The 27,862-nt window shown below is 38.7% G+C and overlaps 1 protein-coding gene across 3 annotated transcripts; it reads right to left on the bottom strand.

The window, feature by feature from the left end:
• LOC103699075 (mRNA cap guanine-N7 methyltransferase 2) lies at positions 1–27,367 on the bottom strand. Of its 3 annotated transcripts, none has more exons than XR_005513247.1 (11): positions 27,207–27,367; positions 23,637–23,715; positions 23,443–23,537; positions 22,982–23,053; positions 22,794–22,903; positions 17,431–17,553; positions 17,168–17,260; positions 16,994–17,062; positions 712–858; positions 530–627; positions 1–433 (listed from the first exon to the last, which is right to left on the bottom strand). XR_005513247.1 is itself a non-coding variant. In XM_039129870.1 (11 exons), exons 1-11 carry the CDS (start codon positions 27,351–27,353, stop codon positions 269–271), a joined length of 1,140 nt encoding a protein of 379 aa, XP_038985798.1. In that variant the 5' UTR covers positions 27,354–27,367; the 3' UTR covers positions 1–268. The 3 variants fall into 3 exon arrangements, 1 of the variants encoding a protein (XP_038985798.1); XM_039129870.1 differs by having other exon boundaries at positions 712–800; XR_005513249.1 differs by lacking the exon at positions 1–433 and adding an exon at positions 900–1,025 and having other exon boundaries at positions 712–800.
• Positions 27,368–27,862: the final 495 nt, after the last annotated feature.

Here is a 27,862-nt window from a genome sequence, read left to right as displayed (position 1 = left end):
TTTTCAGATCAAAAGCATAAATTGTTATACTCTTACTGAAATTAAGGGTTCTTGCACTTAAAACCTAGCATTAACATATTGCGGCTATTTAGTAATGTCCTGACAGTCCTCAGGCTAATGAAGTAAAATAAACCAACAGCGAACCATGTATTCAAGATTCTTCATATGGAAATGTCATGTAATGCAAACCTATTGGCACATTTGGACTGTCAGGTAGTAACCAAACCAGATCACATATTTATGCCATTGCGAAATCAGTCCTACCAGCCTAGAACGGGTCTTGAAACCTTAAATCAGCGGGGCCAGGGCCCAAGATACCTTTCTCATGCTCCACGAGGATACCGCTAGGACCAAGAGACGTGTCTGCATGCCCGGGTTTCTCTTCATCTGCCGGTATCTGCTGCCTCCAGCTACTCCCTATCCATTCATGCCGCTGACAAGGTAAAAAACAATTGGAGGGGAATCATAAGCATGAAAATGATCATAGTTGAAAAGCTTGAAACATGATTCTCAAAGTAAGAGAACTTACTTCTTCATGGGCATGATTTCCATCCTGCAACATGGGAGTCATAATGGGAGGGACAACATCAGGGTCAGGCTTCTGAAATACAAACGTAGAATATAAACCTGCAGAAATATTGAAACTACAGTCAAGACTTGCCAGAGGAGAAGGAATCCTCATGTATAATAAGGGAAAGCGTGCAACTTCACCTAACATGTCATAGGAACGAGCAAGAAGCTTTCCTCGAGGATCTACAAAATTTACACCATAACTGAAAAGCATTCCTGCAAATTGTGCTCTGAGAGCAAATTACATGCATCTTCAGGTTTGCTAGCTGGAAAACAAAATAAAAATCCCTAGAAGAAGCATAAAAAAACTGGTTAAAATAAAAGAACACCTTCAAAGGTTTTGAAACTAAATGAAGGGTTGTTTTCCTTTCAAATAAGTTCCAACCATATGTATCGTAGAATTTGCCTTCATGAGTTTTAAACAACTAGCTATATTCAGCTGATTCTCTGCATATCTAAAAACCAATATGGGTTGGTTAAGAGTCAGACTTGAACGCATCACATTTTTAAATTTGCATAATATTTGCTAGTTGGTTTCCATAGCATATCTGAAACAAAACTTTTTAGTCACAGATCCAAACAGTGTCCATATGTAAATACTACCATATAATGCAAGTTATTTCTGCCTGAATATATTTATTTCAAAGCAGTAAACAAGTCCCATCCCATAAGTATAAGCCCCAATGTGGACCAAGGTGAGAACAAAAAGAACAACAACGATGAAGAATTTCTTGCATTGCTCGAAAGAGCATTACAAGTCATTCTAACTGAAAGCATCCATTTCAAGCAGGATCAACGTCGATTCATATACCAGTTGATCACAAAGTTATTTTGGAGTGTCCATTGTATGCCATGAGTGACTTTAATACCTATTATCCAGTCGAAGCAAAGAGGTCCACTAGTTCTTCCATGTTATTTGCTTTATGGTAGTAGTGACTCACTACTATAGTATATTTACCCCAACAGGCAACTTCTAAGCAAGATGGGGTAAATTACAACACAAATTTGGATGATGTAAAGGTATAGAGGTGGGAGCCCATCGGAATGTCCTCTCTAAGGTCCTAAATGGCCTATCTAGGAATTAAGAATACAAAAGTAGCACACAATATTAATCCTATGGGTCTGCAAGTCTACTGCTAGTCTATATAATTGCTTACAGCATAATAGTGTATGTGCCTATAAAGCATTTGCTATGCAGGCTCACAGAGGAAACAGCATAACTTTAATTACATTATGTTTGCTCAAGGGTCATTTGTAGTTTGTACCTTCAGATAGTCCTTTTGCTTATTACAATGGCAAAGGTGAAACGAATTGACTGGTTGAATGGTTACCACCCACCTTATGTTAAGAAGATTAGAAGATTAGGCTGATAACTTAAGTGGATAGTGGAAAAATCAACAAGGAATAGAAATTCCTTTTACAAGTTCCCTTCTAATGGCAGAGCATCACAACTTGGAGGGACGATTGTGGACTGCATCACTATAATTTCACAGCACTCTAGCTGACATTTTTTGTGGTGGTAGTTTTTTTTAATGTTCATTGGCACTTTTCTCTCATTCTAATCAAGACAGCTGTTTCTTCTTTTTTCCCTTTTTGTCTCATTTTAAAAGAAAGAATTTTGTTGCCTTTTACATCATCTCCACTTTTTACCTATTTCATTTAAATAAAACTAGCATTTGCATCATCCTTCAAGAAATTGCTAAAAAGGTTTCAAATATTGTTGCTGGTGGGCATGCCAGAAAACTGCTAGCATTACATACCAAGCTGTATCAAAGGTCCAAAAAAAGCATTAGAAAACTTAGAAATTAGGAAAAGTCTTTTGCAATTAGTTGGATATCTTCCTAAATCTTGGGTTGCATATGTTATGAAAGGTAGATCTAATGTTTGAAGGGTCACATGGTGGATTTTGCTGGATCCATATAAAACCTGACTACTATTTTATCTATGTAAATGACTTGGCTGGTTTCACTCAGCTTGGAATGCCTATCTTGCAACAACTTAATGCCTAAATGTAAGAAGCCTCTCCTAGATGTTGCATGGAGAGTCACAATTTGATTATTAATATAGTGCTACTTCCTACATACAACACAAGGAATGCAAAGTTTGGACCCATATTCTTTGATGGTGTGATCAAATCTCTTGTTCCAGCTACTTGAGGCCTGCTTGAGAACATATATGGATGTGTTCAGCTTGAAAACCATGTGCTCTTGCTGTAGAGAGAGAATTTTGAAACAGCTACTTGAGGCCTGCTCACTAAGCCAGATAGATCTCTTAATCTAGCATTTAATTTTGAAACAGTATTGACATTCATCTACCAAATTTCATAATTATAGTAAGCTATTGCATCCAATAGCATTCTAATGGATTTCATCATGACCACAAGCAAAAAGATTTTTCCATATACTTCATCAATTAGAATGTGCCCTCTTGCTAATAGTCATATCTTGAAAATTACAAAACAAGAAAAGATCATGCCAAAATTTCCGATTGGCCTTGATTCTGTTATATGTTGTAGATCTATGGACGATCTACACGATGACATAAAAATTTTTTAATTTCGGATTATATGTAATTTTAAAAATTAGAAATATATTTTTGGATTAAAAATAAATTTTTAAAAATAAATAAAAATAAAAAAACTCTAAAATCAAAAATGTATTTAGGGACATGGAACCTACTCTCCATAAAAACTTGGTGTCCATTCATTCAGGTTTCGATGCGATCATGTGCACAGTGGCCTAGGCCTAAATTTCAAAAAAAAATTGAAAAATAAGTAGCCTTTGTTTGGAAAAGCTCTATTGCTATTTTTCAAGGTAATCCACATTGATGCAATGAAAGAGGACCCATAACAATGACGGAATCTCCCGAATAATCGGCCCATTTACCAAGCAGAGTCTATATGGGTTCTATATGAATTTGATGTGAAATTAATTTTTTAAAATATTAATATCTAAAAATTATATTTAAATTTGAAAATAATTTAAAAAATATGAAAAATTAGTAGTATGTATTACAAAATTCAGAAGTAATTTTCGAGCTAGAAATCATATTTTTCTAACTTTATAAAATTTAAACATATTTTTAAATTTAGATATTATTAAAAATATATAAATAAATAAATAAATATGAAAAATTAGTATGATATATTAGATAAATCAGATGTATTTTCTGAGGTAAAAAAAATTATCTTCATCGTAATAAAATTTTGCTATTTTTAAATAATTGCTAAACTGACGTACTTGATAAATCTACAAAAATGAAGCTATCAAGAAAAAAGGAGCTAGATCGTAACATTGGTTAGAATCATAGGCAAATACTCTTGGGTCGGCACTATTGAAAATGCAACTAGTGCAACAAAGAGTTCAAGAGAGGAGAGAACCAGGTTGAAGCAGCACTTAGCTGTTAGTTACCCCGACGTATCTATGTGTCGAAAATGTTCATAAGAGGTTCGGCAGCTAATGAAGCATTTCGCTGATTTTAGAGCAGCGAAGGAGTGGGTTGCCAAGTAGAAGGCGGAGGCGGACCGCCAAGTGGCAAAGCCCACTTTAAGGAGTCAAAGGAGGCATCCGCTTCAAATGACGAGGAGGCACAAATGCAGACTGCTTTGCAGACGAGCCTGTATGATCAGTGACAGTAGGATGAGGTTGCCAAGCATAGGGCTCGATTTGGACCTTCATACTACGAGTCGGGCTCTGGTTCTGTAAGCAACAAGATAGATCTAAAGTTCAAGAGAACCTCCTTAGTTTGGAGGTCGTTAGTAGAGGCGGTGGCCGGATTGCATCTATGCTGGAGTCTTTTGGTAGCAAAAAGAAGTCATCCAGAAAGATTTCACCAGGAGCAGCAGTTCATGATTTAGATCCACATAGCTTTTCCATTAGATATTCAAAGTAGCAAAAGGTTGACTAAATGCTGAAGAAGAATAAGAAGAAGGGTATGTGGCGAGCTATTGGATCTTGGTTATATTTCAGCTACATCGCAGCAAATGTGGCAAACAATTCGTACTACAGATCTGTCATTTCTGCCATACAAGCTGCCAATCCTAGTATAGATCCTCCAGGCCTGAAGGACATGTACGGTGAACTTCTTGACAGTAATAAAGAGGAATTAGAGAAATGGATTGCCTTCCACAAAAGCAACTGGCCCATATATGGATTGACGGTGACGTGTGATGGTTGGACTGGTCCCACCAGGCGGAGCATCATCAACTTTCTGACATATTGTGATGCAAAAACTTTCTTCCATAAGTCGATTGATGCGTCTTTTGATCAGGTATACGACACCGCGTACATTCTCAAACTGATGGAGGTGATTGATCAGGCAGGAGAGGAGAATGTCGTACAGGCCATCAGTGATAATGGGCCACAATATAAGGCTGTCAAAAAAATCTTGGAGCAGCAGCCACATATTTTCTGGACCCTATGTGCTACACATTGTATCGACCTCATGTTGATGGACATTGCGAAGATTCGTAGAGTGCAGCAGACAGTGGAGACAGCCCAAACCATCAGCAGGTATATTTATAACCATACGTTGGCCCTTTCACAAATGAGGAGGTATCAAGGGAAAAGATCTTGAGACCAGGAGTCATACGGTTTGCTACCCACTACGTTGCAGTTGATAGCCTTCTTGAGAAGAAAGCAGCCCTAGTCAGATATTTGTCAGCCCCGGTAGCAGAAAAGCAGATATGCGAGGGCCGACACTGAAGGGAGCAGCGTCAAGGACTTGGTGACCATGCAAACATTCTGGCAATGAGCCACTGTGATAGTAAAGGCTATCAGACCATTGTACGAAGTGCTTCGAACCGTGAATAGTGAGGGTACCCCCAGATGGGTTTCCTATATCACATGATAGAGAGAGCAAAGATTCAGATCATGGAAGCAGATCCGACGCATGTCCATAAGTACATCGACATCATTAAGTGGCGGTTAAGCAGCGGTGGGACTACCAAATGGGTAGGGACTTGCACTAGTAGGTAAGCAACAATATTGAAAAATAGACTGCTATACTTGTACATTTTTAATAAGACAATAATGAACTCTATGTGCAGTATACTATCCAAACCCTCGGTTCCAGTATAGCGTACCTAGAATCAATATGGATAATGAATTTCTAGCCACTCTGCGTAATGTGATTTACAAGATGGAGCCAAATCTAGAAGTTGCAGCTATGTCTCAAAAAGATAAGTTAACTTAGATAACATGTGTAGGCTAATCGGTATCTTCTATTATTAATATAGTACAACACGATTCTTTCTCACAGATCAAAATATTTAAAAATGACAGCGACAGCTTTGGAGTCTCGGCAACTATCGTCAGAAAAGTATGAAACTAAATATATTATACATTAGGACATTTAGATGGTTACTAATGTATTACTATTTTATATGTAATTTTTTTTAATATTTTTGCAGCTGAATGGTAGATTTAATTTGGGTTGTCCGCGAAAAATCTTAAGCGGGCAATCTCGCGGAAAAGGCTTGGCTTTGTTAGTGCCCGCTCATTCTATGTCGCCCGCCTTTTCGGTCCATCCTTCATAGGGCGTACGGCATATCTATTTCTTCCCCAGGAATTTTGCTACCTCTGTACCATTCGTTTTACGACTTCGGTTGGCCACCAACTTGACCTTTACGACTTGCAGAGACCGGGTCTCCCTTCTTTCTAGTCTAGGGGACTGGCGATTTTGTTCCTTAGAGAGCTTCCTGCTTAACTATTCGAATCCTCTTCCAGACGGTCTCCTGGAGTGGCTGTGAGTGCAACTGGTCCACCTTCGCCCTCATCCATAGCAAGCAAAGGAGCTATTTGACACAGAAGTACCTCAACAACCTTGTATATGTTTACTACAATCTGAGGTTAAGGCTGAAGTGCATTTTGGAAGAAGTGGAGCTCAAATACACAGATCCGATCCATAATACTTTCATAGATGATGAGGATGATCCTATAGTCGGATGGCTTGTGGGCTAATAGTAGAAGCTGGAGCTTGATGAGCGAGGGTCACCTCCATGACCGGGTAGCCAGCAAGGCTAGCAATAGGCTGAGAGCAATATTCCATGCATCCTTCCAGCTGATCAGCCACAGCCACAGGGGAGACGGTTACCAATGATTCCTTATTCGAGACATCCTCTTAGAGGTATGATCGAGAGATGCTCAAACGAGGCTACTGCGCTATCCGATCGACTCGGTTAGGAGGGTGACATACATCCTTCCAGCATAGCCAGGCAGAGGGGCATGAAGGATGAGAAAGTAGCTGCCCGATACACCAAAAAGAGAAAACAAAAGGCACCTGAAACCCCAATAGAGAGTATGGAGGAGTTGGTTTACTTAGATTCAGAGACCAGCAGCAGCAGTTCTAATGGTCATGGTCTGCTAGCCAAAGAAAAAGTGGAGGACAGGAGATCGCCGTTTATGAGACAACTGCAGGATAGTCTTCGATTTACTGGCGAGTTTCATTTTACACATGCTACAAAAAATAGAGACCATGGTATAAAATTTGGTAGAGCCCGTGAGAATACGATTGCATATAAAAGACGGGCTACTCAAGGTCATTTAGGAGGACAAGATGTAGCTGCAGATAACCTCGCATGTGGAGTAGAATCCATAGATATATCAGAATCCGAGTCATATACTAGATCCTATTACCCGTAGCCACAGACAACCTATGATTCATACGGATATGGATATGAATATGGTGCGTCTGAGGTATCTTCTGATGGCTACTATCCTACGTAGCACGGAGCATCTTATGCAAGGAATGCCGTACCGGCGCGTACCGGCCGGTACGGGCCGGTACGTACCGGTCCGGTCCTTGACTGGTACCGGAAACAGATGAAAACCGGTATTTTCTGGTTTTCATATGCGAACCAGCCGGTACGGTTTTTCTTTTTCGGAACCACAACGCCTCGCGCTGTGGTTTTTGAAACCACCGCGTGGCGCGTGGTTTCAAAAACCACGCGCCGCGCGTGGTTTTAAGGAAGAAGTGGCCCACGGGCCACTTCTGTTCCATCAAATCAAAAAAGAAGTGGCCTCTCGGCCAGTTCTTTTTGTTATTTTTGTTTTAAAAAAAGAAGTGGCCTCTCGGCCACTTCCTTTCCCATCAGTTGATGGTACGAAAATGAAGTGGCCTTTCGGCCACTTCTTCCTCACTCGTTCAGTTATTATAACCGAACGAGAGGCTCTGTCCAGACTCTAGAGTAAAATCCAGGAGTGAGACTCTGAAGAGTAATTAAAGATGGGAAGATTTGAGAGACAGCCCACAAATTGAGGAGGAGGTCCTGCCCAAAAAATCCAGCGGAGACTATTTAAGGTGCTTTTTTTTGGTCCTATGTTATTTTATTAATTTTGTTAATAAGTAACTTAAAAAAAATAGTTTATAAATTACTTAAATAATAAGATAATGCAAAAATTTACCTTATTAGCTTAATTTTTTGATAAGTTGTCCTTTTATGATAGAAATGGAGCCATCAAGAAAAATGAACCCTGCAAAACGTGATATTGGCTGGTCTTATGGGCGAAGACTTGGAAGTGAGGGGCAACGACACCAGTTTCAATGCAAGTTTTGCGACAAAGTTTACAAGGAAGGAGGGGTAACCAGGTTGAAGCAACACTTAGCCGAAAATTCCGGTGAGGTTGCTACGTGCCCAAATTGTCCCAGCGAGATTCGTGTGCTGATGAGGCAGAATCTCGCTGAGGTCAAAGCGAAGGAGATGGCTTCCAAGAAAAGGGCGGAGGTCGATCGCCGAGCGGCAGAGCCACCTTCCTATCACTCTAGGGAGCCAGAGGAGATCGAGGATCTAGATGAGGAGACAGATATTCAGGCGGTCATGCATGCAAGCCTGGATGATCAGTGGCAGCAGGAGGAGGTGGCCAGGCATAGGGCTCGATTTGGGCCCTCTGCATACGAGTTGGACGGCGGTTCTGGGAGCACTAGACAAGATCCAGAGTTCTTGAGGACAACTTCAGTCAGGGAGGGCGTCGGCAAAGAACGTGGCCGGATTGCATCTATGATGGGTAGTTTTGGTAGCCGAAAGAAGTCATCTAGAGGAATTCCATAAGGAGCGACAATTCATAATGTAGATCCGCATGCTCTCCCCAGTAGAGATTCAAGGCAGCAGAGGGTAGACACAATGTGGATGAAGAATAAAAAGAAAACTATATGGCGAGCTATTGGATCCTGGTTTCACTTCAGCCACATCCCAGCGAATGTGGCAGACAATACATACTAAAGGTCTGCCATTGCCGCCATACAAGCTGCCGGTCCCGGTGTAGCTCCTCCAGGCCCGAAGGACATATACGGTGAGCTTCTTGACAACAATAGGGAGGAGCTGGAGAATTGGATTTGACTCCTATAAGAGCAAGTGGCCCATATATGGACTAACCATCATGTGCGATGGTTGGACCGGTCCGACCAGGCGGAGCATCATCAACTTTCTGACATACTGTGATGCTAAGACCTTCTTCCACAAGTCGGTTGATGCTTCGGCTTATGTGCACAACACCTCGTACATGCTGAAACTTATGGCGGATGTGATTGATCTGGTAGAAGAGGAGAATATCGTGCAGGTCGTCACTGATAATGGGCCGCAATATAAGGCTGCCAGGCAGGTCTTGACGGAGCGGCGACCACATATTTTTTGGACCCCATGTGCTGCACATTGTATTGATTTTATGTTGATGGACATTGGAAAGATCCGTAGGGTGCAACAAACGGTGAAGACAGCCCAACGCATTACCAGGTATATTTATAACCATAACTGGGTCCTTTCACTGATGAGAAAGTATGCAGGGGGAGAGATTCTGAGACCAGGAGTCACACGGTTTGCTACCAACTTCATTGCACTTGATAGTATACTCGAGAAGAGAGGAGCCCTACGTCAGATGTTTGCCAATTCCGAGTGGTATGATAGTAGATATTCTTATGCCGGCACTGAAGGGAGCAAGCTAGAAGACTTGGTGACGAGACAGCCATTCTGGCAGCGGACTACTACAATAGTCAAGGCTATCAAACCATTATATGAAGTGCTGCGGGCCGTAGATAGCGAGATCTACCCCTAATGGAATTTTTGTATCACATGATGGTCAAGGCAAAGGATCAGATTATGGAGGCAGATCCAGCACATGGCCGGTCGTACATCAACATCATTGAGCAACGGTGGGGAGCGCAAATGGGTACAGAATTACATCTAGCAGGTAAGCTAAGATATAATTATAGTGATAATTATAGTGATGTAATTATATAATTATGCTAAGATAGTCTCGTATATGTGCAGCATACTACCTAAACCCCCGGTTTCAGTACAGCATAGATGGAATTGGTATGGATGAAACACTTCTGGATGCTTTGCGTAATGTGATTTACAAGATGGAGCATGATCCAGAAAAAGCGGCCCTATGTCTTGAAGAGGTAATTATGATTTAGTAATTACCAGCATGTGTAAGTATATCGGCATCTTCAATTATTAACATGGTTTTCTTATGCTTATTTTTCACAGAGCAAATTATTTAGAGAGGGCAGCTACAGTTTTGGCCAACGAGCGGCTGTCGTCAGCAAACACAATATGAATCCAGGTACGTGACACATCAGGAAAACATTCACCTGGTGTTACTTAGTTACTATTATGGAACTATCATATATGTAATTTTCATAAATATTTTTGCAGCTGAATGGTGGGTGCATTTTGGCGGATCCGCAAGAAATCTAAAGCGGATAGCTATTCGGATCCTCTCCCAAACAGTCTTTTCTAGTGGATGTGAGCGCAATTGGTCCACCTTCGCCCTTATCCACAGCAAACAAAGAAACCGTTTGACGCAAAAGCGCCTCAACGACCTTGTTTATGTGCATTACAATTTGCGGTTGAGGCTAAAGTGCATCCAGGAGGAAGTGGAGCTCAAGTATACAGATCCAATTTACGGGACCTTCACCGCTGATGACGATGATCCACTACTCGGCTGGCTTGTAGGCCAGCAGCAGGAGCCCGAGCTTGACGAGCCAGGATCGCCTCCACGACCAGCTACCTTCATAGCCACCAAAGCTAGAGTCGATCCAGAGCAATGGGCTGAGCGCAATATTCCACGCACTCCCAGAGCTGATCAGCCGCAAGCACAGGGGAGCCAGACAGAGAGGGCCAGAAAAGAAAAATAAAGGGTCCCAATGGAGAGTGTCGAGGAAGAGACTTGGACTAGCAGCGATGAAGGTTCTGGTGGTGATGGATCTTCTAGCCATGGAGGGAGCGGAGGACAGTATGGTACTCATGAGACACAGCCGGAGGGTGGTCTTTATTCACCGGTGAGTCCCAATTTACGGGTGCTACACAGGATACGGACCACGATCAACCACCTGATAGATTTCGTGAGGATATCATTGGATATAGAAGACGAGCTCCTCGAGGTCGTTCAGGAAGATAGGATACGACTGCAGATCCGACAACATACGGATACGGATTCTATTATCCACAGCCTCAGCCTGACGAATATGGATATGGTGCATTGGATTTTGCTTCCGCCATATTTGGATGGGCCCCTACACAATCAGAGGACACCTCTTAGAGCCAGAGCGTGAGCAAGAGATCCGACAGTTCTTATAACCTGGCGCGCGTTCCTTCTGATTGGGTTGATTTGTCTCCTTCTGATTATACTTATGATCCGGATATCTACGAGAGCCATCGACACTCGTCCCGATTTTAGATATCCTAGAGTACTTTAAATGTATGTAAATGATTGTATCTTAATTTGAAGATATTTTATGTATATCATTTTATTATTTGGAACGGGAGGAAAACATAACATGCAATCATGCATCATACATGTTTCAAATTTCGACCCTAAATTTAAATATAAAAACATCAAAAATCATGAAAAAAGCAATAAAAAAACATCAATCTTCACTTAATTTAAGATCCAACAGAGACAACATTTAAAAAAAAAATGAAAATGTCTGGCTCACGGTACCGGCCGGTACGGTATCGGTACCGACCGGTACGTACCGATCTGGCCGGCCACCGGTACGCCGACCGGTACCGGTACGGCGGATCTTGATCTTATGGATCGAATTTTGCTGCCGACATATTTGAATGGACCCCTCCACAGTCGTATTATCAGCCAGACGACACCTATCAGAGCCAGAGCTTCAGCAAAAGATCCGAGAGTGCTTATAACCCAGCGCGTGTTCCTTATGGGATGAGCGTACAAAACTATGACGCTTGGTTAGAAAAGTGGGCTAATGTGCCTTCTAATTATGTTGATGATCCGAATATCTACAAGAAGCATCGTCACTCGATCCAATCTTAGATATCGGTACGTATATTGTGCTTTAAATGTATGTAATTGATTGTAAAGGATATTTTATGTTGTTCATTTTAGAATGCAACATCTCACTAATCATTTTATGATTTGTATCATTTTAAAACAATAAGATGCATCATTTAGGGTTAACTGAGATCATAGAAATATCAAAAAACATCAAGAAAACATCAAAAAAAATCAAATGAGACTAAAAATCATTGAAAAAGTTCAAAAAGAGCGATTACTAATTAAATATTTTTGAAAACTCAAAAACAAAATGTGCCGATACGAAACCGGCACGCCTTACCCGTACTGGACCGATACGGTACCAAACCGGTAAGTGGACCTTGGTATTTAGTATCAGAATTTTAAAAGATTATATATACATATGTACCACACCTTTGTTCATCTATTTGTTTCTCACACCATCACGTAAGATCTCCGAATGCACAACCGTGTTGTTCCCATTACATGTAATAAAAAAAATATGCACTCTATATTGCATAACCTAGCTAGTTTAAAGTCTAGCATAACTCATCATGGACCTAACCATATACTTCAAGATTCCATTTCTCTTTAGAGCAATCTTATTTTGCCCAAAGGCACCCAAGATTAGTATATTAAGAGGTATCCCATTATCTCTTAAACAGTCCAGAAATTCATTTGAGAAATATCCTCCTCTTCCATCTGAACATAAAGCCCTAGTAGGTACCCCTAGACTCTTTTCGCCAATACTCTGTATACTATGAAATTTTTAAAATACTCAAACTTTTAGCAGTAGATATCCAAAGCTTGAGTAATGATGAACTTGTATCCTCCTCTCACAACCACATACAATGGAGGACATCAATCTATGAGAATCGGTTCAATTAATTCATCACCAAGCTCTCCTTTTTTGGGATATCGAAGGCATGAGTTGCAGGTAACCTAGTGCTAAATGTCCAAAAACCTCAAAGATCTACTCCCAACCAAGATCCGCTAAATTGGTACTGAGAGTTGTATCGGCCGGTGACTGGTACAGTATGGTATCGATATGTGCTGTATTGAACTGCTACACATCGGAACCAAGGGAGGGAGAGGGGGGGAGAGAGAGAGGGTGAGAGAGAGGCCAAGGCCTCTAGACTCACCTAAGAGAGAGAGAGAGAGACCGAGGCCAAGGCATTTGACAATAGCTTCACAAAGGGACAAAGGCCAGAGGAGGAATAAGAGAAGGATAAAGAGGAAAAGCGAGGGCTTTGCAAGAGTTCAAAGCAGCTTTGAGCCATCCAGAGCTGGCAATGGGGATCACAAGAGAGAGGGGGAGGGAAGAAGGGGAAGGCTTAGAACTAACCCACACGGCCGAACAATCCCATGTCGGTGTCAGTTCAATTTGTTACTAGCCGAACTGCTCGGTTCAGGTTGGTTCCGCATTTCTTGCTCCCAACTAACCTTTAAATCCTATCAATGTTAATATGACCTAATTTTGCATGTCACAAAAATGTAGAATTATTAGATGTGTAGTCCTACTTTAGAATCACAATCAAGTTAGTCGCAAACATCTTTCTTGTCATCATTAACTACAATAGAAGGAAAATACAAACCATCAGCCCCATATGCCATGGGTTGTCCATTTTCAATTTTTGGTTTTTATTTTCAAAATCATGGAAATCAAGACATAAAAGTTGTTTGATAGGTGAGCTTATGTTTCCAGTTTTTAAAAGCCATTGTCTAGTTTTGGGGAAAAGTCAAAGCTAAAAATGCTAGCTTTCACTTCTTTCTCTGAAAACTAGTTCTCTTTTACCCTTGTCACCACCATCACCACACCACCACTACCATCACCACTACTATCATTACCACTACCACCGATGCTGTCGCCACCAATCAGCCACCGAAGCAACCCTACCAACACCCCCCCCCCCCCGGGGCCATCACCGTTGCTGTAGCGACTATCAAACAAGTTTCAAGTTTCCAATATTCGAAAAGGAAAAAAATAATTAGATTTCGTTTTTTTAAAAGCTAAAAGTTGGTAGCCATGACAAATGCCACCTTAACGATTAGTTTTTTTTCCAAATACCAAATTATATCTCCTTGTTTAACACATTCACTTAAATAAATCAAAATCCTATGTATATATGGTGAATAAAGACTAAAAAGTGTGAATAAAGACTAAAGAGTGCCTTTAAGAACAAATGCATTTCGTTTAGATATATAGAGAACCATGTTGCCCATGGTTAGCCAAGCCCAACTAGTTTGGGATTATGGCTTGGTTGAGTTAAGATGAGTTGAACATTCCCCATAGTCAACACCAGAACCATTGCTTCAGACCCCATCTAAAGTCACACCTCGTCATCCTCCAAGGACATGCTTCTCCAAACCCCTGCAAATAACTGCAAACACGCACCATGGGCTTGGTTCACAATCCAAGAGTTAGGAGGGCTTGTCAAAAGGTTGACCACAACTAACATAAAAAGTCATACAAAGTGACATCTGCCCATTAGCAATTAGGCTGCCATACTGACGAAGCCTTACTTGATGAGAAATCCTAGATTCTTGTGCTTTTTGGTTAAGACTTGTCGCTTTAGGAACGCTTCCTAAAGTGGAGCATTTGTTGAAAAAACATTCTTTAATCTATCGCTTCCCATGTATAAAATAGTAGGCTTTTTTTTGGCTAAATAATAATAGGCTTTCTATAGCATATCAAATGTGTACTCTTTTCTTAAAAAAGCCTTTTGAGATAGCCTAAGATATTGTAGAGAATATAGAATTAAGGCTTATTCTTGACCTTTCTCCAACTCTAGATTCCTCAAATAAGTTTTTGTCCTTAGAAATAAAAAAACCTAATGTAATATCTCATCTATAAATGCACATAAAATTTTCAAATGCCACTTCTAAGTTTGGCCCTACCAATGAACATTTTCTAGAATATTGTTTATTGACTTAAGGTTGCCTATAAGAGTATGATCATGCATAAAAATAAATCCATTTATGTAATATAAAGCCATAATGAAATAAATGTAAACATCTAGTCATTAGAAAGTCGACTAAATATAGAGCTTTAATCTAGCAATACTATTTGACAAGATTTAAGCATTTTCCATTAAAGTGCATGATCTTTAGGGAAATGTTGAAACTTTCATCCCAAAGTACACTGCAATGCTTACAATGTATGCAGGGGCCAAATTGATGGAATGGATAAATACCATGTCCCTCCTTGGGTCAACTTCACTACCATGGACTCCTCCATCAGCAGTGATATTCCCTAAATGGGACTCAACTACCTGTCTTGGCCCTATGGTATACAACATTGGACATCTTTGCATCATTGTTATACCCATCGGCTAAGAATGTGCCATCTTTCTGGTTTGGAATCAAAATATCATGTGTAGATTCACATAGGCATGTACTCCCACTTGATATATGCCTCCTGAGTCATGCATTATTATAACCCTACTGGTAGAGAAGGGGTTAGCCTCTGCTTAAGCATGCAGTTACCCTCTGTATGCTAGCACATCATCGTGGAAAATACATGGCATGTTAGCCAAGCTTTGTTTATTAGACCCTATCTACTACTTAATCTCACATGAAGGATAACAAGCATCAATGATCTAACCACTAAGAGGTATAAAAATATTTATTTAATTATAAATCAGCACACATGCATAAGTTAGTTAAGTGTGAAAACATGGCATCAACTGTGGGCAAAACCAACCAATACAACCATTTAATTTTGATAATAGCAATATAAATCCTTCGCAATCCATGTAGAGTATGGTGATGCAGCATTATGTCTCGACATCATGATCCTTTGCAATCCACGTTGAGTATCGTGATGCAGCAATATGTTTCCACATTGTGCAATCATGATCCCCAATTATCCATGCTCCCAATATACTTTATACAATGTATCTTCATGATATAGATGGAAATACATAAAGTTAGGCTTTGGATAACAAGGCAATTTCCAACTTCCATTACATATTGGCCAAAAAATCAGCCAGTGTTAACAATATTACAGACAATCAATTTACATGTTCACATGACAGAAACTACTACTCCAAGCACAACATGTCACAACATCTCATTTCATACCACCATCCCACATGAATCATTATTTTAATCAACTTGCATAGTTAGTGCACCCATGCAATATGATAATTCACTGCCCACTTTTGATGTCAAAACCCTTTAAGATTATAACATTGAGTTATATTCAGGTCAAAAAATCTTTTATTTCTCATATGGCAAATTCAACTTAGAGGGTGAGCCTAAGTGCAATAAATAGTAAGAATGCTCCATTGTGACCAAAAGATCACATGCCTGAAACATGGAAATAGCCTCTCTGCATATAAAAGTAAGATTGTGTACATCGAACCCTCCCCAAACCCCATAATAGCGAGAACCCCGTGGACTAGGCCACCCTTTTTTTACCAAAGATCTACCATGTCATCATGATTGTCCATCTAGTATGCAAGCATAAAATTAACTACTTATATATTATCCAATCACAAAAAATAAAATTATATTTAGGTCTTATGGCATGAGTTAAGCATCTAAACAGCTTGTTATGCAATAAATAAAGATCCATGCAGCCTAATAAAATGAAAACTGCCACTAGGGTGGCCAAGCATAAATAGCACTATCCAACCTCTCTTAGAGGCTAGCCTCTAGGTTAAGATTAATTGAGAACCCTGAATTTCCAAGGCTCCCACTACTCATCCAAGAAAAATATGGAATATCATGAAAATCATACTAACCAATGTCTGTTGGACTGGCCGGTGACCGGTACAAGTGGATCCAATACCATGTCATACTGTACCACTCCCTCCTACATTTTTTCTTTGTATAGTAGCAAGAAAAACATTCTATTTAACTATTATATGCTGCAAAAAGTTTCAATAATCCTAGTGGGCTTACAACCTTACTAGCAAGAACATGGCCAAATTCCAATAGTTTTATCAGCATTCAATTTGCATCAAATCTGAGAACATACAACAAACATTCAAAATTTCAAATAAAAACATATCGAAATAGCACCATGATTTGCTGAACTATTGATTTTCTCAGTAGGTACGACTTGAAGATCAAAATTCACAATATCAATATCTGCCTTCAAGCAAGTCAAAACAAAACATGCAAATAACAATTAGAAGATGAAAATAAAATAGTGTCACCTGTTATCATCATAAAACTCGGTCAAATTTTGCATCTCCACATATTCCAAGCCTGCTTCTCTAGCTAACCTGATTTCAGGTATTATCACAATGAGATCCCTTAACCTACATCTCAAAGACCTATACTAGTTTCCAATAACCATAATTCAAACAAAAAAAAGAAGTAAATTTAACCTGATCAGGCTTGGAAAGTGGACTAAGCAATGGGTTTCGGAAGTTATGTCATTAGAAAATTTCAGCTGATATTTCTTCCCAAATAAAGGAAACCTGAAAATTTATTTACATGTAATGGATCAGAATGCAAGCAATGTGTATTCAATAAAAAGAAAAAAGAAAATAGACAGTGAAATGTAATGTTTATATGAAACATTATGTTTATATCTATCTATATATATATAAGAAACACACACATATATATGTATATATTATGTTCGTACTTCTCTTCCTCAACTTCAAATGTAATGACATAGTTCTCTGAACGTATGCAATTTGGAACTGTATTTGGCTTCAGACCACTTCCCTTACTATGCGAAGCTTCGACATTCTTCTGATATTTTGTCCTGAAAAGTTGGCATGGCTTAGAAACTTGATATGATTAAAATATCAAAGAAACATAGATCACAAAGGCTAAGACAGAATAATATAATAGAATACATTAAAGATTGTCAGAGAAGGTAGAATCGCATCCATCCAAGTATGCCAAAGCTTTCAAAACTCCAATCAACCAACCAAAAATAATATGTTTACTGATTCTCAACCTATAGGGTTCAACCTAGTAGGCATCAGGCCAGGGGGGTGGAGAGTGTCCAAGTTCATACATATTAGACTTTTTAGAGTTTAGTTTCATCAACATAGGATTTAAGAGATGTAAAATGTTTATCACATTGGACAAAAACACCAATGTCCTACCAAAATAATAAAACTAAAGCGTGATAAACTTAAGCTAATATTCAGAAAATTGGTTAGAAAATGTAATAGCAAACCATTTTTTTGATACGACTAACAAGAAAGCAGAGCCTTCATCTACCTTATCAACTGTTGTTTTCTTACAGGAAAAAACTGATGCAATCAGAACTGAGAGTGATTATTGAGAAATTGTCTCATGATGCACACAAAAAGATGTGCATTTCCTTGAGATAGTGATCTCTTTATTGCCATGGTTTCCACTTTTCACTAATGCATCCTGCATAATATGACAATCTATACAGAAGAGGGAACTTTATATCATATTATTGGGTCCAAGCCTTCTATATCTAGCATGGATCTGACATCTATGAAAAACCTATAAGAAAAAAGTCCTAGAAGAGAAGGGCTTTGGATTTCATGTCCAAAATCTGGTAATAGACAATATCAACCTTAATCATGGGAATCATATAAATAGATGATTAATCTCTTAGTTTTGTTGTCACTCATTACCTCCAAATATCCGTTTGACAAATGCCCTCTCCTTAAACAATTTGTTAATCTCTTGATAAGCATTTTGGTGATTTGCTAAATTCAAAGGCCTAGGAAATGCAGGGAGAAAAAGAACATCTTCAACACAACAAATCCATTTGAAAGCAAATCTTATGATCTATTACCAGTATATCTTAAGCTACAACTAATATGAGATCCCATGTTTAAAATATATTGATTCAAAATAATTAAATATAGAACACTTAGGTTTTTCAAATTTTTTGGAATGTATTTTAATCTATTAATGTTATTTGACCTTCCAAGATACATTTTTTATTTTTATTTTTTTTTTGGTAAGAGATACATTTTTTAATATTCAATTTGCATCTAGCTGCATAAAGAGGGAATTAATGGTATAATTGTTTAGTTAAGGCTCAACCGAACTTGAGTGAAAAGCAAAAAGGATAGGCAAATTTTAGGTTTTACGAGAATTAGGTACTTTGTATTCATAGGATGGTTGTGCCATTACCCTTTTCTGCAATCAAGGACAAAAAGTAACATCAGTTACCTTATAATTAAGCAATGTAAACATTAAGGACCAAAAATCTGTCAGGATTTTTTTTTTCTTTTTCCTTTTTTTTGAGGTCACATGCACCATATCATTTAGGGCTTGTTTGAGATGTTCCAACTGAATATAGTGGCATCATTCCTGCTCCAGCTCCCTCTCTAGCTCTCTTTGGGACAATCCCACCAGATCCAGCGGGAACTTCCGAAACAAGTCGTGGTACAATTTCCTTTCTTAAATAACATGCCATCATTGTACTTGTCCTAAAGGGCTTACACCATTACCAATAAACTTATCCCAACTTTTGAGAGGCAAGCTTTGTGAATCCTTTTTTGTAAATTGCAAATCATTCTGACTATAAATATTTTTCAAGTTCTTCTTCACAACTTTCATCATTCTTAACTTAGGTCTTCTTTTCCTCTTTGCAAACCGTTTAATACATCCTCCTATTTAACATCTTAAATTTTTTGTTGCAAGTCTATACCATCTTACTAATTTACACTAGTATGCTACGCTTTGATATACTCGTTATTCATGCTAACATTCCTAGCCAAACTAGAACGCGATAAATGTATGCTAACCAGCATGCAAAATTTTCTATGAAATCCATCAAAACAATTCTAATTTGGTTTCTTCTAAAGAAGATAAGGTGAAAAACTCTTCCAAAAAGTAGGACTAACTTAATACCTGTGGACAACCGTGCAACTTATCGTGAAAAAATGGAGGACCACGTGTAATTGATCTCTATGCTTTTTCCAATTGCTTCCAGACAAAACCAATATGTTTCCCTTGTCTTTTACATGAAAATGACGTATTTGCCATTCTGGAGACTTCTCTTATAGTGTCTGACTTGTTCTTCATACATAGTTTCATATTATGCTTCCCAAAGTGGTGACCATTAGTGCTACTACACCATTCACCTCAACATTCTCATAGAGGCAGGCTCATCTGTTGCCCCAAATTCTGAATTGGCCAACAATGCAAGTCAGTTTATCACCTTATGCAATTTTTACTTGTCTCCGAGGCAGTATATCAATTACAATAACACCCCAACTAACTTCTCCACTTTATCCACCCATCTTAAATCTTATTAGAGTCTACCTTATCTCCCTTTTCTAAATTAACAAAATGTCAAACATAGTCTATTATATCAAAGGGTTTAGCCCCTGAACTCGATATGTCACTAGGAGTAAACCAGTCTAGAACCGACTCGCAAACACAATATAGTTGACAATTCTCTAATTTTTCCAGTTGGTCTGGTTCATTAAAAAAAAAAAGTATTTTCACTAGTATCATCCTTAAATAGTTTATGATTATCATATCGCAAGTTCCTAAATTTATTGATATTGCGATGATATGTTTAAAGTTATACATTTGATGTTGTTGTTTGTGATTTTTGCATACCATGTTTTTTCTTTATCTTTTAGTTATATGTATGATATACTAGTAAAAACTTAAATAGGTTGGTGGGTGAATATGGTTTTATGTACAATAAATGGGTAAGGTATAGCTTTGCATTCAAGAACTCCATCATAAATGGGTCAACCTGGCGCAGCTAGACAAAATCCAACATGATCTATTGCCACTTCTAGCTTTCAATCACTTTTTGACCTAGAAATCAACTATTTGATTCCATGAAGATGGTACTAGCTTCAACTATTTGATGTAACAACTCTCCAAACCACAATTCCAACATGAACTATAAAGTGATACTTATATAATTATATTATATTGCAAATATATAATAATTGGAAAGTACCATGATGAGGTAGCTCAACTTTTCATAGCATAATAATTCTATCTCAAAACATTTTTCTTTTCAAAACTATAATTAGCATGAATACCTCACATAATATAATAATATAGTTTCGATAAATTTTCATAATTAAAGTGTAAAATTACAATTTTTAATTATATTTCTTCTTCTACATGTGCACTTTCATATACACTTTTACTAGTACTATTGAAGACGAACTTTAAAAATTAAATACCCCACTTCTACATTCAATCTTTTAAAAAATCTAACTTGCCCTACATTTTCAGTTTTCCTCTCACATACTGACTTTTAGATTTTTTTCCCTCTAGTTTTCAGACTAACGTATCATATTAGATCATGATAAGCTATATATTTAGCATTACTAGCTTTTCTGCATCTTTCTTAGCTTTAACAAATGTCTTTTTGCTGTATCGTTAAGCAAGACCTTTCATCGACTATCTTTGGATTCATCGGCAAGCTTCAATCGCATGTGGCCAGCTTACCTGCCCATTCTCCCTAGTAACCCTCTTAATAAGCTACAGCATCTAATACCACATTTATATTTGGTGCAGCTCTTGATTTATGATGGCTCTCCTACACCATTGTTATGATATATTTTGCTCTTGAATTCCATCACCTTATTCTAGGGCATATCATTTTATATATAAATATTTTACTTCTTGCATATACATTCTCAAAGAAGGGCATGCTACGATCTCCCAATTCAGCAGGTGATTGTATTCTAGCTTAAAAGCTTTAGCAAACATTTTATTCAAAGATAGAAGACACCTACAACAAATAACCCCGAGTTCATTGAGTTGCCAAAGGTTTCAATCCTCAGGGATGGGGCCATCCTAGTTTTTACGTGGAATGGGATGCTCTGCATCCTGACACTTGGGATGGTGGATGTCTTGTTCCATCCCAATCGATTTCCTGATTTGTCCCATCTAAACACTTGAAATGGTAGGACACCCAGCTATCCCACCAGTATTTAAAATCATAAAGTCGCCCGAGTGTTCTGGATCGTTATTTTCAATTTATTATTCATTGGGTTCTTTTTTTTTCTTTTTTCCATGGGGTCTTCAGTTTTCTGACATTCATCTTGATGAACTGGTGTAAGTATTATTTTTTATATTCATTCTTTAGTGAGTGTTCTTTCTGTTCATTCAGCTTTTGCTTCAGTCACTTGTTTTGTGAAGTGCAAATCATGAATTACCATGAATCCACCTCAATAATGTGATCAATAACAGTTTGATTTTATATGCTTGGACCTTCTGAATTGCTCATTACTATGAACCTTACAACATTTTTGGCCTTCCTATCATCATATAAAATTTTTACCTAAGTCTGAAAGGCATCCAATGATCACAAATCAGTTTTCCACATCATCCATCTAATCATAGTTTCATTATGGATTTTTTAACAGCACTCCAACTATTCTACATATATCATCAATTTGAAGCCTCATATCCACCCACATTTACTTTGACTATAATTGCATTTTATTATGCCTTTTCCTAATCTACATATTCCACATTTACCAAAATCTATCAGTTAATACAATATGATTTGCAGACAGCATTATCATAGCACATTAGCATCTTTCCTTGAATACTGCTGATATATTATTTATAACAAGCATAATATGGCTATAGTGCCAACTATTGGTGTAAACTGTAAGTCCATTACCATCAGAATTTACTTGTTTCACCATATCACAGTTCCATATATATGTGTAAAACCACTCATCTACAAAAGCCGATGACTTATAAACTAGGCAAGATTATAAGTCCATTTCTGACCCTTATGCATAAAGCAAATCTGGTTTTCAGAAACCATTGTTCTCTTTTTAACCTATATTTCTCTGAAAGTATCAGTTTTGAGCAACACTGTGCATCTTCAGCACCCTGCTAATCAGTGCAATATCACTTAAAATTTGGCATTTCACTTATTCAAGGTCTCAACAAATAAAATAACTGATACCTAACTTCCCTATTCTTTTTCCATACTTGTTAGTTTGATGATAATTCAACAATAAAGAACATGCAAACTTGATATGACAAATAAAAAAAAAAAATCCATACCATATGGTAGATGAGTCAGGAGTTATACCAAAAAAATATCCCCCTGGTTTAAGCAAAGATGATACATTGTGTAGAAGGCTCCTTGCTCTTTCCTCGCTTTCAAAACATAACTGGAAAGGAGTGCTCCATCAATTAGCATGATGAAGAATAAGAACTTAAAGGGAAAATCATCAAGGCTACCAACTTACATGCAAATGCTGCAAACAGCAAACAATATCTGCTGGGATACCCTTATCTTGCAAATATGAGTCTAAATTTTCCTGTTACATGCAAATACATTACTATTCGCAGCAAAATATCCAGAAACAAAATTTGCGCTGTTATGTTGTTTGGTACTAGATTCTTGATGGAGAGTAATACAACTACTTGATTCGCTGTGACCTTTTACCATTACAAAATATGCACAACCAAAAGGAACTCTCCATTGATATCCTTCAATTCAGAAGTGATTGCTCACCAACCAGCCAAGATTTTTGAGAAATTTAATCTCGAAGACATTGACGGACCTTATATTTAGTCAATAAACTCCTTTATTTTTTCTTACTATTTTAGTTCTTAGCATTAATTATTAAGAATAAGAGCGGGCGTAAGTCTTGCAGCAACCCTGTGAGACAAGTGAAAGCAGGGAAGGTGGGGTCAGAAAACTTACAATAGAAGGATCCAATTCGCAGAACTCAGCGGTGTAAGGTTTCCTCTGGCTCTCCCATATCTCGCGAGCTTCGCTGATGCCGGACGTTGAGGCATCTGTTGTTAAATTCCCGAAACAATCAAACGCCTCAGGATTCAGCCACTAAGGAAAAGATTTGAAATCGAAATCAAAGGGAGAGAAGGGGGTGAGCGCACCGATTCCTATGTAGTGCCCGATCTGGGCTTCGTCCCACTTGTCGGTGTCTGCGCCCCCGCCACAGTACAAATCGCAGACCTACTTACAGTTTGAAAGAGAATAACAGGAGAATAAAGGAAAAGGGGCATTGAGAGAGGGGGGAGATGATTTGGGAGATGGGCACTGGGCCGGGCCGCCCACGGCCCGGCACGGCACGGCACGAAGCGGGCCGTGCCAGGCACGGCCCGCCAGCTACAGTGACGGGCCGTGCCTGGCACGGCCCCTTTGATAGGGCCGTGCTGGGCTAGCGAATCCTGGCCAGCGGGCCGTGCCAGGCACGGCCCGCTTCGGGCCTGGGCCGGCACGGCCCGGTCTAGGCACGCGGGCCAAGCACGGCACGGCCCGCGTGCCAGCACGGCACGGCCCATAAGGGCCTGGGCCGGGCTGGCACGCGGGCCTGGCACGGTCCGGGCCTGGGCCCGGCTCGGCCCGATAAAATTTTTTTAATACATTAATAAATTATGAACACTAAGAAATCTTGATTTATGAATATAAAGCCACCTTAATGGTGGGGGGTTTGGCATAGACCCCTACCAGTTTATTAATTTCAATCAAAATGGTACATGAAGGGAGGTTTGGACCTTGGTCTGACCTCTAGATTCTAGAATACAATAAGAAACTAAGAAAGGGCCGAGGTTTGGACCTTGGTCTGACCTCCAGAATACAATAAAAATGTACAATTATAAAAAATTAAGAAATCTTACTAATCATCAGTGATTCAGTGAATCAGTATTCACTCTTCAGTCTTCAGTCTTCAGTCTTCAGTCTTCAGTAGTGTTTGTATCATCATCATCATCAGAGGATGTTGTATTATGTCCACCTTTATCTTGAAGTCTTGCCTCAGCATCCAGCCAATCCTTGAAGCAGAGAAGCATCTCCACCGTTTCGCCCGTCATCCTACTTCTCTTTTCGTCAAGAACACGCCGACCTGCACTAAAAGCGGATTCCGATGCTACCGTGGACATCGGCACAGCTAAAATATCGCGTGCAATTGCAGACATAACAGGATATTGATTTCTAACACTCTTCCACCAAGATAATACATCTAGATTCTCTATTTGATTTTCATCATATGCAGACTGAAGATCATTTCGTAAATAAAATTCTAGTTCACTACTTAAAGATGAAGAAGATGAAGAGGAACTTGAAGCATGTGTGTGTCTTCTCTGTGCAATGAATGAAAAAATAGATGACGAACGAGAACTACTAGAAGGAGGAATAGAGGTTTGTATTTGTGTTCTAGATCCACGAATTTTTTCATCATATATAGCATAAATATCATAAAGAAGTTGTCTTACCTCATCTTTAGCAGATTCAGCATCTTGATTCATATTTTCAGCGTATGCATCAAGTAAAATTAGCACGCCATTTAATTTAACTCTAGGATCAAATACAGCAGCTAAGTTATGCATAGGACATATCCTGTCCCAATACTCATTCCATTTAGATTCCATTAGGTGAATAATAGGCATTAAAACATCATCATATCTATGTTCTGCAAATTTTTGACTAATTATATATGCTTGTTGTAAAAATGAACATGAAGTAGGGTAATAAATACCAGAAAGAACATTGGTAGCATTATAAAAACTAAGCAAAAAATCTTCCAAAATTTTTCCTTTATTCCAATCAGTTTCAGTCAATGTAAATCCTAATCCACGATCATTAATATATGCACTTAATAAATTTTTATATGGGTATGCATCATGTATCATGCTATATGTGGAGTTCCAACGAGTAATTACATCAAGTTTAAATTTTTTAAAACGTTTACCATGATTTATGCATAATTCCTTAAATTCTTGAAGTCTTGATCTAGAAGCATGAATAAAAGAAACTGCATTTCTAATTTTTGAAATCACATCTTGAATCATGCCCATGCCAGCTTGAACAGAAAGATTTAAGATATGACATGCACATCTAATATGCAGTAAATTTCCATCTAATATGGGATGCAATGAGTCTCTTAATAATACAACAGCAGAATTATTATTAGATGCATTATCAAAAGTAATAGACATAATTTTATCATTAATATTATATGAACATGCAGTTTGATAAATTATATTTGAAATTTGTTGCCCAGAATGTGGAAAATCAAAAGCACGAAAAGCAAGAATACGTTTATTTAATTGCCAATCATTATCAATATAATGAGCAGTAATGGCAATAAAAGAATTACTACCTACAGATGCTGACCAAATATCAGAAGTTAATGAAATTTTTACATTTAAAGTAGAAAGTGTTTCAATTAAATTTTGTTTCATTGCTAAAAAATTGGTCATAGCTACTCTTCTAAATGTACGCCTACTAGTTCTTTTGTAAGCAGGTTGTAGGTTTAATTGAACATATTCTTCAAAATTAAAAGATTCACATAAACTAAAAGGTAATTCATCCTTAACTATCCATTTTACAAGTGCTTTTCTTTGATTTTCATGATTATATGCAAAATTACCTACAAGTAATCCCCCTTGTATATTAAGGCTACTTTGAGTTTGAGCATGAGAATCATGCATCCTATGACTCTCTTGATGTCTTTTTAAATGCCCTGTTCCCCCACTACTACTACAACTATAAAGTTTGGCACATTTTTTACATTTAGCTTTCCAGACTCCCTCAACCAAAACTCTATCAAATTCATTCCATACAGTACTAGTCCTCTTACGAGAAGAGGTTTGACCTTCACTCGGTTCACCAGTTCTAGAGGAACTAGGAACAGGGGGTTGGGGATTAGTTTCTTCCCCCTCAGAAACAGGAATGCCAAACTGACTTTCCTCAAAAGATGACATATCTATGATTAATTCAAAAAATAAAAACTAACCGCAAGGAGGAATTGAGTAGAGGGTCGGAGGGCAGAGGCAGCGCCGAGATTCCGAGCTTCCTCTTGTGCTCTCAACAGAAGCGACCTTCTCTTCTCAACAGGAACCTCCTCTTGTGTAGCACTTGAACAAACTAAAAATTAAATTGCTAGAAGAGCACTTTAGAAGAGAGAAATAATAGCAGTAGAGAAGGAGAGAATGAGAGGTTTGGTGTGGTGAGAATGAGGGAGGAATGGGCTATTTATAGAAGCCCAAAAATTTTTTTTTCCCAAAATACCCCTCAATTCAGCCGTTATAGGACTGTTGGGAGGGGCAAAACCGTCTTTTTCCCGAAAATAGCCGTTGGAAACGGCTATTTTCTTCCCCCCTCTCCAGACGGGCCGTGCCAGGCACGGCTCGTCTGGAGCCGTTACGGGCCGTGCCAGGCACGGCCCGTTTAGAGACGTTGCGGGCCGTGCCTGGCACGGCCCGTTACCGCCCGTTACGGGCCGTGCCTGGCACGGCCCGTGCCGTGCCGTGCCCGGCCCGGCCCACCAATAGAGGGGCCGGGGGCCGGGCCGGGCTTGCCTTCCGTGCCTCACGGGCCGTGCCAGGCACGGCCCGTTTAGAGTTTTGGCCCGGGGGGCCTGGGCCGGGCCGGCCCGGCACGGCCCGTTGCCCAACTCTATTTGGGCGTGACAATAAGAGTAGGAAGTGATGCGAGGGCCGTACGGTTGCGTAGGGGAAGACGAAAATCTTGATGAGGGCGGTCTTCGCGAACTCGTAGAGTCGGTGGTGTGCCGACTCCGCCCGGCTCACGAAGGAAGAGGGAGGAGGAGGAGGAGGAGGAGCGGCGGCGGGGGCGGTCGGCGCTATCATCGTTGCTCTCTCCGGCCCTGTTTGGGGCAATAGAGCTGTTGGAAGTAGAGCCGTCTGAAGTAGAACTGTTATAAAAAGCTGTTTGCTGTTTGGTAACTATATTCGTAAAGTGCTGTGGTACTTTGTTTTGTATTTGGTAAACAAACTGAGAAAGTACTTTTGTATGACAAAATTACCATAAAGAATATTGCATAGTATTATACAACAGAACATAATAAAACATAACATAAATTAATACATAAATATACGATATAGTATAATATTATTATAATATAAAATAATATTATGTTAATATAGCATAATAATAATATAATTATTAGAATAAATTAATATTTGGTAATATAACATAATATTAAATTATTTAAAATAACATATTAATGTATTATGATATAATGTAATATAATACAATATTTATAGTATAATACAAAAATAAAGGTATAAAATATTATAATTATTAGTATAAAATAATTTTTCATAATAATTTCTCATAAAATAATTTTCTGCGGTCC

Source organism: Phoenix dactylifera, chromosome 9 (assembly GCF_009389715.1).
Source record: "Phoenix dactylifera cultivar Barhee BC4 chromosome 9, palm_55x_up_171113_PBpolish2nd_filt_p, whole genome shotgun sequence".
Taxonomy (NCBI): domain Eukaryota; kingdom Viridiplantae; phylum Streptophyta; class Magnoliopsida; order Arecales; family Arecaceae; genus Phoenix; species Phoenix dactylifera.
Note: the sequence above shows the minus strand (reverse complement) of the source record. Positions and strands in the feature narration are given on the sequence as shown.

What these genes read in the sequence shown, in the direction of transcription:
- LOC103699075 (XM_039129870.1), bottom strand. Translation starts at nt 27,353, where the DNA reads ATGATAGCGCCGACCGCCCCCGCCGCCGCTCCTCCTCCTCCTCCTCCT. An exon ending in GCTGTTTGCAGCATTTGCAT is followed by an intron (nt 22,904 to 22,981) that starts GTAAGTTGGTAG and finishes ACTCCTTTCCAG; the next exon opens with TTATGTTTTGAAAGCGAGGA. An exon ending in GAGTTTTATGATGATAACAG is followed by an intron (nt 801 to 16,993) that starts GTGACACTATTT and finishes ATTTGCTCTCAG; the next exon opens with AGCACAATTTGCAGGAATGC.